This window comes from Lycorma delicatula, chromosome 12 (assembly GCF_047948215.1).
Source record: "Lycorma delicatula isolate Av1 chromosome 12, ASM4794821v1, whole genome shotgun sequence".
Taxonomy (NCBI): domain Eukaryota; kingdom Metazoa; phylum Arthropoda; class Insecta; order Hemiptera; family Fulgoridae; genus Lycorma; species Lycorma delicatula.
The window spans coordinates 28,286,276-28,300,632 of record NC_134466.1 but is presented as its reverse complement, the minus strand read 5'-3'; the positions used below and the strand labels follow the sequence as shown (position 1 = coordinate 28,300,632).

The following is a 14,357-nucleotide window of genomic DNA, read 5'->3' as shown; positions in this document are numbered from 1 at the left end:
TTAATTACTCTAAAATCACCTGACCAAAAGTCGCCTTCCTCTTCCCACCGAACCTCACTAATTCCTACTATATGATTTGATTTCAACAGCACCAAAATATTACTCAAAGAACAAAATACACATAAAAGGACCACTCTAGAAATGATATATATCACGAGAAATACAAACGCTGTCAACAATAGAACGGGCATAGCCGGATTAAACAACATATATGTTAATTTAATTCACAAAAAATTATATTAATATTGTAGATTTAGTTTTAAGGAAAATAATGTTTAATGCTTGTAATTTTTGATAAAAATATGTGCATTGTAAAGGTTTCAATACACAGGATATAGCGATCAGGGTATATAAAAAGATACATATAATTACCTAAAGGTAAGATGAGTCATGTACGAGTAGCGGGATCTATTACAACAAGGGTGGGGATAAAATATTGTTATCTAGGATGGGTAGACCGGTTAATTTCTTAGTATGTAAAAGAATTTTGTATGATGCATGTATGAATGTGTATTGACACCTGAGGAACCTTTTTTTTTCTTTTTCCTGTTCAGCCTCCGGGAATTACTGTTTGGGTATTACTTCAGAGGGTGATATGTATGAGTATAAATGAAGTGTACTTTTACACAGTTTCAGTTCGTCCATTCCTGAGATGTGTGGTTAATTGAAACCCAACCACCAAAGAACACCGGTATCCGCGATCTAGTATTCAAATCCTTATAAAAGTTTATAAGTTTATAACCTTTACTAGGACTTGAACGCTGGAACTCTAGACTTCCAAATAAGCTGATTTGGAAAGATGCGTTCACCGCTAGACCAACCCGGTGGGTTCACCTGAGGAAGCTTAGAGAATTCTAAGTGAAACTTTGTGAAGTTAATTTATAAGTTTGTATTAGTTGATTGGTTAATCCGAGAGATTAATAAAGTTAATATTTTTAAGTAAAATATGTTGTGTGTTTGTATATATACAGGGTGATTCAGGAGGATGGGGCAATACTTTTACAACTCATTCTAGAGGCTAAAAATAAGAAAAAAGTTCATATAAACATAGGTCCGAAAACGCTTCGTTAGCGAGTTATACATGGTGAAAGATTTCGCCCGAGTTTCTGTTTCTCCGGGTAAATTAAGGCTTTCTGAAATTCTGGAAAGGTCAATTAAGGGGCAAATTCAATTGTTTCTTATGGATTTTGAGCTGAGAAATCGAAGAAAATAGATCCCAGAACTGTAGCTCTCCTAGTTTCTAAAATATCCCATGTAAAACGCCAAAAATAGGGTCAAAAAACATTTTTTTCGATTTCCCAGCTCAAAATCTATAAGAAACAATTGAATTTGATCTTTCCTGAATTTCAGAAAGCCTTAATTTACCCGGAGGAACAGAAATCTTTCACCATGTATAACTCGCTAACGAAGCGTTTTCGGACCTATGTTTATATGAACTTTTTTCTTATTTTTAGCCTCTAGAATGAGTTGTCAAAGAATTGCTCCATCCTCCTGAATCACCTGTACATATATATATATATATATATATTCTGAGACGTCATTTATTCGAACTCTGATTTTTACTGATATCTAAATATGCAGACTGCTAACATCCGTACTAGGTAATAAAAAAAAAAAAAAAAATACTATATATAAAAAATCTAAAATCTATTTTTATCGATCTTTATTTTACTAGTTTTTTTTTCTATTCATATAGCACAAAATATACGTAAATTTAGTTCTGTATTAAATCAATTGCAGTATTAATTTCTGAAAATTCAAAATTGTCGAATGGAAACACATTAAGCATGAACTATGATGTAACGATTTGCATCCAGAGCCCCTATACGAAAAATCTCATGAATGTTTATCTATCGCTATGGACTAGTAGGAAAAAATTTGATTAAACAAAAGAAGATTTTTTTATAAAATTAAGAATTTTGTATTGAAAATTGAAAAATTTACTTTAATATTGATAAAAGAACAAATCACAAAAACTTTTAAGACTATTCGTAATTTCTGTCCATAAATTAACCATGAATAATGAAGTGCCTTCTCTGAATAAAATAAATACAATCCATGAATGTAACAGTAGACGGTGTTTTCATATGTATTTAGTTAGTACGTAACAAATTTATTAATTTCCCGGATATATACTTTCATTGTATGTTGTATAAAGAAAAGTTATATTATGCGGGTGAAATGTAAAAATCGAGAAATTTTTGTAGATCTTGATTTAAATTCGTAAGTCCAAATTGATTTTAGGAATACTTTGTATATCAATCACTTATTTGAGAGAGACAAATTAGAATTCCTACACAGTAGCCAGTGTAATCAAATAAACCTCATGTTTAATTGTTTCTACTTTTCTGTTAGGTGATCCCTTTAAGTCAATCGCCGGTCAAGGTGCATACCTTGGTACTGAACCAGGGATAAGGGTACTGTCCAGATGTACCCAAGGAAAGTCGGCTTTCCTGTTGGTGAATGTTATGTAATTCAACTTAGACGGGTTCACCTTTATCTTCCAACTGCGTAAACATTCGTTGAATAAGTCTAAAACAGACTGACGCTGACAACCGCTAAGATAGTTGTGTCGTCTGTAAAGGACTCAAGTGTGGCAGAATCTGGGATGGGAAGGTTTTCAATAAAGATAATACAGAAAATCAGGCCGAGGACTGAACCTTGAGGAACTCCGGACTGAATATCGAAAAAGGATAGTTGCTGGTTACACGTAAACCCGTATAAATCAATCACCTAGGTACTTTCGTAACACTAGATAAAGTATTTGGGGCTAGCTCAACTTTAATCTGTAGAAAAGGCCAGTCAGCCAGTCTTTGTCAAAGGCTTGCTGTACATTTAAGAAAGCCGCTGAACAGTATTTCTTTCTTTCCAAGCAATCGTAGATGATATAAAAACTCTATGTTTTTGCTCGATGGTTCAGTGCCAGCGTCTAAAACCGAATTGGTGATCGGAGATAATGTTCTCTACCAAGATTGGTCGTAGCCTCTGAAGAAAGATTCTCTCAAAAACTCTAAAAAGAATTAAAAGCAAATTTATGGATCGATATGAAGCCTCTTCGTTACAGACTTACCTGGCATTAATATCATAATTAATTGCGATAAATTTTGCTCCGTCGCGTCGGGTACCAAGTTGTTCGAATGATAGGTTTGAAAAGATGGTTTATAAAGATTAGTGCTGAAGGTGACAGCATGATTAACATCTTACCAGAGATAGAGTCAAATTCTGGAGTCTTCTTTGTATCCTTTATTATTTTGAATTGATCTGATATTTCAACTCGAGATCGGTCTCACTGGTAGATATAGAGGAATCAAACTACCAAGGGACTCAAAGATCTCTTCTTCTCCAACCCTTTCACCGGTATGTCGTGAGGCTGGAAAACTTTGCGAAGGTGCGAAGCACCATTCAGTCTTCCGGTTTCGTTGCAGGCCCAACCGCACGGAGACCTCAGAGGAGGAGGTGGAGGTCTCGAACTCTTATAGCTTTCTACAAGGAATAGTCATCCCTGATCAGGGGGACAATTCGTTCAACACAGCTTCTAAACTTATCGTTTTGACTAATTGTAGTCTACTAAGCCTGGGGGCATCCCTATTGAGAGCCTAGTTTTTAAATAAAAAAGTTTTATTTCGTTTTTAAATAAAAAAAAGTATGCACGTTTCCTCATTTAAACTGTTTATTTCTCACCAGAAAAATGTAATTTGTTGTAATACATTACGAAACACTGTATTATAAGGACACTATTCTTATTATTATAATTAACATTTTTACAACCTAGAATGGCCTCATGTTCATTGAAATATTCTTTAATAGATTTCATTTGATTTGCAAAATCAGGACAAAAAAATTACAATTATCGATTTTATCATCAGTTGGTTTTTATGAAATTTCACATAAACGCTTTGTCTAGTATTACCTTATACACTTTGCACAGACATTAAAAAAAATAAGGCATACATTAAAGGATGTGGCATTTAATACGAGAAATATTAAACGTTTTGTCTACAGAAACAAATATTATGTATATGTTTCTACGTAATATATATGTATGTTGTCTTCGATTGGCTTCGACGGCTCGTAATTCATATTCCTTGTGGTGGCTCTGAAAAGGGCTATTTTTTGCGTTATCTCTGAGAAGAGCTGTTAGGTCCGGAAGCTGGTCTCCGGCGAAGTCGAGGAGTTGCGGCTCGTCCATTGAAGTCAGACCGGGCTTTCCCTCAGCGGCAGTTGGGTCCCCACTCCAGCGTGGCAGTCCTCAGAGCCCCGCAGTGTCGGGTTGGTGTCGGTCGTCCTTCGTCGGCGCGGCCGAGGCGGTTCTCCCCGAGCGATCCCCGCTTGGCTGGCTACTGCTGCTGAGTCCGCCGGCCAGGACGATTGAAGCTCGACGAGCTGGAGCGGGAAGGTTCCGCTGTTCCGGCGTGGATGTTGGCATTCGCCAAGAGATCCCACGTTGAGGCAGCCAGGGAACCTTTTCCTCCTCATCCACCTCCTCCTCAAGGTGGTGGTCGACGATAAAAATTCATTCTCGTGCACACTTTTTTATTGGAGCTTGAGAGTGGTGGGCTGAAGCGAGGCGGTAGTGATGCTTGTATCAGCGCGTCCGTATACTCTGCGGCAGCTCACATCTGAGTTGCATCCGTGTTCGTCCGCCGATATTAAATTAGGCATATATGTGGTAAAAATGTATATGTATACGTAATATATATATATGTATATGTTTCTACGAATTTAATTATCCCCTTTGCTTGTGTTTTATATATATATATATATATATATACTCAGTTCGATTCATATATATATTTATATGTAAGTTCAAAAAATTAAGTAAAAAAATGTCATTCATAAATCGGTTATTTTATTTATTCTCTTTTTATATTTGCTGAATATTTTGCAACCGAACAGCTAATTAACATTATTCTTAATCTTAATGACAATAAGCCTATCTTTCACACAAATTTACGTTTTTATATCTTTTTATTTCTCCTATTAAAAACCTTCTTTACACTTTGCGGTGTATCTATACAAGCCGTACTAGAAATTGTAGATGAGAGGCTTAACAATTATTTTCTTTTTCGCAGGAGACCGATTGAATAGATTTCATTTTGTATACGTATTCGTATGAACTTGTTCATGTATACCGAACTTGTGGATGGAATAACAGAAATGAAAAACATAAAATGGTAAATAAGTAAGGTGCGCTAGCTATTATTACGACTTAAAAGAATGTTATTTAGCCATTCAATTGCAAAGTAGTCAGCGAATATTTATAAATAAACAAAACAAGCGATTAAAAACAATATTCATTTGCGTATTTATATATATATATATATATATATATATATATATATATATTTACAAAATGCATGAAAAAAGCATCTAATGAGGATAATTAAATTCATAGAAACGTTTAAAAACTTAACGTTATATCCTACTTTGCATATTAAAAACATATTAGTTCTCTCGTATCCAATGCTACATCATTTAATATTTATATAAAATAAAGTATCTGCTTCTAAACGAGTCCATTTGTTAAACGGTTTTTGATATCTTGTTTTCATTTTTCCTTTTTTGATAGAACGTATTTGTAGAAAGTGTATTTGGTTTACTACAACAAAGCATTTATTTGAAAAAAAAAAAACAGAAAAAACGAAATGATGATAAAATTGATTATTTTTGTAATTTTTTGCACTAGTTATGCAAATCAGATAAAATTCGTTAAAAAAATGTTCTATGAAGCTCATGAAACTGAAGCCATCATACGTTATACAAATTTAGAGTATAATAATGAGGATAGTCTTCTTACTTATGGTACAGTGTCTGGTGATGCATTTCAACAAATTAAATTTATTGGTAATGAAATAAACAATTTGAATGAGGTAACGTATACCCGAATTTTTTTTTTCTTTATTTGGATATTAATTAATTTATTTGGTGTTTTTAAAATTTCTTTCAGGCCATTTATATATATTTTTTTGTCTTCACAGGTTTGATGCAGCCCTCCAAGATTCCCTATTTAGTGCTAGTCGTTTCATTTCGGTATACCCCCTACATCCTACATCCCTAACAATTTGATTTATATATTCCAAACTATATTTTTCCAAATGTTTCTCTCTTCATCGATTTGCCGCAACACCTCTTCATTTGTCACTTTATCCACCCGTCTCATTTTTAACATTTTCCTATAGAACCGCATTTCAAAAGCTTCTAATATTTTCTTCTCAGGTACTCAGATCGTACAAGTTTCACTTCCATATAAAGCTACGTTCCAAACATATACTTCCAAAAATCTTTACCTGACGTTTAAATTAATTTTTGATGTAAACAAATTATATTTCTGACTAAAGGGCTAAATATATAACATTTATTGCTCATGGTTAATTTATGGACAGGAATTACAAAGAGACTAAAACTTTTTGTACTGTTTTAATTATTACGGTTAAGAATTCTATTGAAAGATTCGTATACACCCTGATAGAAACATATTTATGCTACATATAATCTGTAGCCATAAATTTAATTACCAGTTGAAATTTTCAAACTGGTATTTAAAATCAAGATCTGGATTTTTCAAGTTCTACAAAAACCGGCGTTCAAAATGTCAACCGATTATCATCTTTCCCTTTTATATATATTTATCAGCTATATATACAGTGTAAGTTTGGAGCCGGCAAAGTAATAAATGTATTATATGGTAGGTGTATACAAAAGATTATTTATAAATAAACTAAATACAAACTTGTATAAGGAAATTATAGAATGACACCGTCTACTGTTACATATATGTACCGTATTTATTTAATTTCAGGAAGATACTACATTATTCATGGTTAATTTATGGACAGAAGTTACGGATAGTCCGAACACTTTTGTGATTTGTTCTCTTATCAATATTGACGTAAGTTTTTTTAAGATTCAATACAATATTCTTAGTTATATAAACATTTTTCTGCTTCTTTTTAAAAATAATTTTTTTTTTTTTTTTTAATTTTCTATTAGTATTATTGTACTATCTACATTTTTAACATTTCATTTCATTTTATATACAGAGTGTTTCACGAAGTTCTCCCAGGAGTTTCATAACCTATACTACTCGTGAAAATAATGGAAATTTAACTTACAGCATTTTGTTCAAAATTAAATTCTTTACAATTTTTTTTTAAACTTTTTATGTGTCTATTACCGATTTAACAAACTTATTTACATTAAACATAAAGAACAACGTTTTTTACCCTACTTAGTTGGTTTTTCATCTCTGGTTTCTCAAAAAATATTGTAGATACGATTTTGGGATTAGTTATTAAATTTTTTTCAGCTCAAAAACTATAAGAAAGCACTAATTCTGCTTCTTAATTAACGTCCTAAAAATTTCAGTACGACCTCATTTCACCGGGGTAGCTGAAATCCGAGCGAATTCTTTCATTAGCCGTAACACGCAAACGATGCATTTTAGGACATGTTTATATGAATTTTTTCCATTATTTTCACAAGTAAAATAGGTTATGAAAATCTCTGGAGAACTTTGCGATACATTCTGTGAACAGAAATATTCACGATAAACGTTACAAACTTTTAAGGCATATTGAAAATATTCAGGACTGATGAAAATAAAGAAGAAAGTTCACGTAAACATAGGTTTCAAGTTCAAGTAGAGAAAGTTTTCGCCCTGAATTTTTCCGCCTTCGGATATTATCTGATAATTGCTATTTTATGTCATTAAAAAATATAATTTTACTCATAAATCTTGATACACAATTTTCACAAAAAAATAAAATAAATAAATAAATATACGCTGCAAAATAAATAAAGTTTTATGAATATGAACAACAAAAAGTTAAAAATATCCGTCTTCAGAAATCCGTGTATATAAATATATATTTATTACGACTCAATATCTATTATGTTTACAACACTTAATTGCATTGAACGATGACTGACTGAATTAGATACTACACGCATGTGCGTGCAGACTGATCCACTTGGGCCTGCGCAAATCTTCATGGTGTGTTACATCGGCGCGCGCAACTTCTGTAACTTGCTGAAAATACTGATCAGTATCTCCTAATGCGCGAAAACAAGTATAACTTCAAAAACATGTCAAAATGTGGTAGTTTTTAATGAAACTAAATTTTCAATCTTAAAAAAAAGAAATATTTTATAAAAAAACAATCAAAATTAAAAAAAAAAAAAAATTAATAAATCTATTTATTAGACTTTTTTGAAGGAAATTAAAAATTGATTTTAAATTTCTTTCAAATAACCTTTTCATAAGTTGATGAGTACTTACAGCCGATTCCAACAATTAAGTTTTTTGTATTACATTTTAACAGGAATAAATATTTTAAATAAGTGAGTAGAATATTGAGTGTATGAAATTATCTAATAATGACTCACACATTTTCCTGTAAAGAGTACCCAGACGTAACTTTTGTCATCAAGATCATCTTTGAATCATCAAAGATTTCCGAATGGGAGGTTTTCAAGCAGCAGAAGCTTTTCGGTATTATTTCGGCAGTACCTTTACAAGGTATCTGACTTTTGGCCTACTATCCGCGAAGAAAATTGAAATCATTTGACAGAAAGCCGCCTAAAACACTGTTCGTCGGGTAGAGTTGCTATTAACCTCTGAGGATATTTTTCAGGAGTTTATTTTTTGTAAATCACTTTTATTGTTTGTGCTTGTATTTTAGGTAGATTTCATAAGAAAACTACCCATTGTAATGTGTATCATGATTCGATTTCCGCAAAATTTCAACATATCTTCGCGTTTCACATCCTCCATACCCGAAAACCACCGTCAGCTCAAAAGTTGATATATATATATATATATATATATATAAAATCACTTTCTTGTGGACACGATAATTTCCGTCATTTTGCGCCCATCTCTTTCAAATTATTTCCTAAAAATAACTCGTCCCAAAATCTCGGTCGAGTCCGTTAACGGCCAAAATCGGACCATCGGCAAAGAAGTGCGGGGGGGGGACTTTTTCAAAAAAACAAAATATCGCTATAATTTTCTTATTAAGTAAAATATCCAATTTGTTTTAAGTTCCTACTATTCTTTGGATAAGGGCCTAAAACCTATCTGAGTAAAGTTTTTTTATATCACCAACCATTGGCCCAGGGGGTGGAAAAGTGGGGTTTCGAAGCCAAAAAGAATCATACCTTCCTTAATAGGCACAGTATAGAATCGGTTTAAAGTGGTCATTAGTCCTGTAAACATTACCTAAAACGTTTGTCTAGAACAATATTTGATATGACCAACTCTTACGGTAAGGGATGACCAAAATGTGGCTGTAATTGTAAGAAGATGGGGCTTGAAATCTTTTTTATCCCCTACTTAGCACCGTTGAAATCTACTTCGATTTTTACTTCACAAAAATATTTAATTTTTTTGTAACGTCAATAATTTAATTTTATTTAATACCTAGATAAAATCTGCCACGTTTGATATGTTTTCTTTTTAATTAACTTCGAAATACTAACGTTTATATTTAATTCCTGTAAACTTTATTCATAACATTTTACTGAGAATTAGATTAGCTACTAGTTTTATTTAAAACGTTTGTATTTATCATCCAATGAACGAGGTTCTTTTACGTCAAACATAAAGTAGTACAATTTTGGGACACAAATTCGACAAAAATATTTTATTATTTGTAGATCGTGACATAAATTTCCTTTAAATTCGGTAAACTTTATGTCTCTTAATAAATCGTAAAAATTTAGTCAAAAATGATTATCGCTGAATTTTTTTTTATTGAACCGCCTTGATAAACAGAACCAAAGCACTGTTAGTAAACGCAGAAAAGTTAATTTATCGATCGTTTTAGCTTAAAACAGAATTAATGAATACGGTGTGATTTTTATTGCCTTTTTTTGTTTAATTATCAGTATAAGTATTTTGAATGTTTATGAATAAAGTTTAAGCTTCTATATCACGGTATTTAGCGACCTGTAAAATTATCTAATTTTGTAAAACAGTTTACATAACGCTAGGTAAATCTATTACGAAGAAGAAATTAAAAAGGCAATATTTAGATTTGCCTTCACGTTACAAAGAGTGATAAACGCTTAAGAAATTTTAATAAAGTCATCATATTAATAAGGGTTGCATTATTCTTTTTACTTGGTTATGTACATTTGGCCTTTCAGAAGACGGTGGCGCCGCTGAGTGTTCACCCTTCACACAATCTATTATTTTCTAATTCCTTCATAATTTGGTAATTTACTTTACAACGAAACTCGATTTTTCCTGATTCTACGTGCCTTTTTCATCTGATCTGCAAGAAATTTAGTGTAATATTGTTTTATCGGTCAGAATAACGAACGGTTCATTTAATATTTTTTAGTTAGAACATATATTTAAAATGATTAATATTATTTTAATATTAACTGGAGTTATAAATCTATTTTTCAGGTTAAACAGCTGAAAACTGGTGTCCTATATCCTCGTTTGGATTCAGGTCAACAGTTTATATGTAAGTTTATTTAAGGTGTACATTAACGTCTTATTCGATGCATACATTATATCTTAATAAGTTATGTTGTATTATTATATTTGGAAATAACTTGCTAAAAGAATATCTAAAACTTCAAACGAATTTACTAAATATATATAAAATTTTATACGAATAAAAAATGTTAATTAATTCTTTTTCTCTATAAATTTAGAACTGACCCAAACTTCTTTTGTTATAACAATAGGGATTTAAAAAAATAAGTGTCTTTCTATTTGTATAGAAGGGGCATAAATAAATGTTACTTTTATGAATATTTGTTGTAGATTATCGTAAAAAATTGAAATTAATCACCAATCTTACAAAAACTATATTTTAACCATAAAAATATGCAAGAAAATTAATTATGAAATTGGGAAACGAAAGCCTGACATGAATTCAGGAATATGATCTACTTATGAGACCAAATGCTTTAAAAAGTATTATATTTAGTCAAAGTAATTAAAATTAAAATTATTATATTAATTTATATTTCACCTTCGATAAATTATAGTTAACAATTATTATAAAAATCAGTGTTGTTACATCCTGAAACCATGTGGCTCTTAACACACAATATTAAAAAAAAAAAAAAAAAAAAAATATATATATTTATATATATATTTTATTAAAACAGTGCTTCTAAAGCCCAAGGATTTTTCCATGTAAATTCCTTAATTTGTCAAACGTATTTCTTATTTTATTTTTCTCTTACCATTGTATCTTATTTTTAAAACTGCCCACCTTAGCCATTAACTCTAAAAAACGTTTTCAGTACTGTAACGTTATGCATTTTATTACTATCGGTTAACGTATTCCGAACTTTTCACTTCTGTATAAACTTACACAAGGATCTTCCCTTAATTATGGTGTCCCATTCTAGCTGCTATGCTTCCATCGCGAGGCTCTGCAGCCTCTTCCGCAGGCGGGATATGGCAAACTGAACGAAATTTATGTCCGGAATCACCGTTACGCTCCGGTACTGGCCCGGCTCGAAACCGCATCCCAAATACCTCTCGGCCTTCCGGTCTTTTTGCAATCTTCACATGGCTGCCCGAACTTTCACTACTAAATCGATAGGGGGAGCCTTTCCCAATACGGTGGTAGCCTCGTAGGAGGTTGTTTTAAAAACACCAGTGCATACAATTAAGGGTCTGAACTGGGTACTCCTGAAATTTGGAATAAGTGCTCTGTTCATATCCAATCTATGCGCCCAAAGGGGCACCGTGCAAGAGGTAATGCTTTCAAAGACGCCTCGGTACACCATGTACATTTGACTGTTTAACATGAAGTCCACTAGGTCGTCTGGTGTACACTGAGCAATTCCAGCCCTATTCTGCCATGTGTCCCATAGTCGATCTCTGAAGACTGTGTGTTCCACAGAGTCATCCTCCTCACTAAACCTATGTGGTCGATGACTCTCCTTTACCATTTTATTTAGGTAATCTTGAAAATTACCGTGTTCCGTTAAAATCTGTGCTGTGTAATATTTCACATCTCCAAATTTCCTTCCGTTCCACGCTTCTAAATTATGTATGTTCCTCCTGGTCCACTGTGCCACTCCTTTGCTCTAAACCTGTTCTTCCATTCGGTGATCAATCTTGTTCTGGCATCTTGCTTACTTAGGCCTTCTGCTATGTCTACCCTTTCATTCACTTGCAACTCGATTGGCGGGACCGAGGCAAGAACGCATAATGCTTCGTACGAATTCTTCCGATAGTCAGAAACTACTCCTATCAGGGCTCTTATATGCACAGTATTCACACGTGATAGGTTTCTTTTGACTCGTAAGGCTTTCCTCTACACTGATACTGCATATAAAATAAAGGAGGTCACCGTTGATATTACTTTCTCTTAGATGCCCGTGGAGCGCTTTTTGACGTTAGTATTGCGTTAAGTGCTTTAACCGTTCTTCTGCCTTCTTACGGCTGTTGGTGCTGTCACTAAATTTTCCACTTTTATCTAAAAACACTCCTAAATATTTAAGGAGTTGGTTTCACAAACCGGTTCTCCACTTACCACCAAATTTATCGGTCGGATTTTTCGTTTATCGGTCATTTATTTACCTAATAAAAATCAATGAAATTTATTGGTAGTAAATGTATAACTACTATTGAGTTTTGTTATTGTTAGGAACAATACTTAATCAAAATTTGACAGATTGAAAGAAAAAATGTTACAACGGAGTAATACTATGTTTATGCAGTTATAATTAAGAATAAAGAATGACTTTTCCAGTACCCAGCAGTTTTTTTTTTGTTTGCTTTTTTTGTTTAACCTTCGGGACCACCGTTAGGTATTGCTTCAGAGGATGAAATGAATGATGTATAGCGTGTGTAAAAATGCCATGTCTGACCGGGATTCGTACCTGGGACCTCCGGATAAAAAGCCGAGATGCTACCACTCGCGCCACGGAGGCCGGCAAGTACCTGCACATTGTCATCCTGGGATAGTAATAGATAACGTAGGTAATCGTTCTTGCGTTGATTCTATTTTGGAAGCTAACGTTTAAGAATCAAAAGATTTTTCATCGGTCAAGGTATAGAGCTGATTAAAAAAATATCGGTTAAAATCCTTTTTCTTAATTTCTAATCTTTTTTATGATTACTTATATACTTCATTTTTAGGAAAACTTTCAAGCTCATTTTTCATGTAATTTACAGATTATTATTATCCCGGCAGAAGTATCATTGCTAGGAGGACTGGCTCATTGAACAACTTATACGAGTATTCAACTATGCATATTTCAATTTATAAGCAAAAATCCAGAATTACAGTAAATACCTCAGCGATTATGGATAATGGACCTAAATATAGAAGATTACCATCTATAGATCAGATAATAATATTACCGGAAATAAATGGTAACATAGATGAAAAGCTATGCTTTATTTTCAAATTTAAAGTAAAATATTGAAAGAAAAAAGGTTTCTACATTTGATATTCTACAACTAACATGTTGTAAAATATTCTGCAATAATATCTAAAATTTTGTTTGCATATATATTTTAAGATAAAAATTATACAATTTTAAATTAGCTAATAAATGAAGTATTAATAAATTTAATGTTTTCTACGCTTTTATTTTTTTACGTATGTGAAATTTTACGTTCGACCAAATTGACGGTCCAATAAAGCAAACAAGTTTTTCCATTTTCTGAAAAATGTATACAACTGAATTTCGAAATATTTTTAAATACTTTGTTTTAATGTTTAACCCCCAAGGAATTACAAAAAGAGGTTGATTCCATTTTAAATTAATCTTCCCCTTTGTTTTCGACTGCTGAATTTAAATGTGGTTCGTACATCCATCCAAGATGATGTACGCTCTATATCAAAATCCGCTATGAACGACGGTTGTAACTTTCTTTTAAAAAAAATATGTACGAAATTTGTTTATCCAAAAATTAAATTATCAATATTAAACTACTGTAGACAGTTTTAATTTTTGATGATCACTATTTATAAAAGTTTTGTGTACTAAAGAGCGAAATAAATTTTAGGTTTTGCGATAGAAGAATGTAAAATAAAACCGAACATTTAATAAGTCTCGATCGGGTTTAAGTGATCGTTGTATACAACATAAATCATTCGCCGTCACCGGTTAAAAGACGCTAACATTTAAAGGAATTTTTAACGCTAATGACTATAACTAGATCCAGGAAGCCGACTTAATTCCCTTTAAGTCGACGTCCAAGGTGCTGCCAAAGAACGTGGATCATATAAAAGTACACGTTAGACAATGTGTCTCTTGTCTAACAAGAGAAACATTAACAAGGTTAAAAATTTTTTTAATCGTTTTTAAAAATTAATTTATATAAATTTATTTGGTATTCTTTCTCAAAATTTAAACAATTTTTTTGT

The 14,357-nt window shown here is 32.3% G+C and overlaps 1 protein-coding gene across 1 annotated transcript; it reads left to right on the top strand.

Annotated features, from left to right (window-relative positions):
• Nucleotides 1-5,507: 5,507 nt before the first annotated feature.
• On the top strand, nucleotides 5,508-13,569 carry LOC142333165 (uncharacterized). Its single transcript, XM_075380111.1, has 4 exons — nucleotides 5,508-5,870; nucleotides 6,800-6,889; nucleotides 10,415-10,475; nucleotides 13,157-13,569. The coding sequence occupies exons 1-4, from the start codon at nucleotides 5,646-5,648 to the stop codon at nucleotides 13,408-13,410; spliced, it is 630 nt and encodes a 209-aa protein (XP_075236226.1). The 5' UTR covers nucleotides 5,508-5,645; the 3' UTR covers nucleotides 13,411-13,569.
• The last annotated feature ends 788 nt before the right edge of the window (nucleotides 13,570-14,357 follow it).

Coding starts and splice junctions, on each gene's coding strand:
- LOC142333165 (XM_075380111.1), top strand. CDS start 5,646: ATGATGATAAAATTGATTATTTTTGTAATTTTTTGCACTAGTTATGCA. Junction 6,890..10,414: donor GTTCTCTTATCAATATTGAC/GTAAGTTTTTTT, acceptor TCTATTTTTCAG/GTTAAACAGCTGAAAACTGG. Junction 10,476..13,156: donor TTCAGGTCAACAGTTTATAT/GTAAGTTTATTT, acceptor TGTAATTTACAG/ATTATTATTATCCCGGCAGA.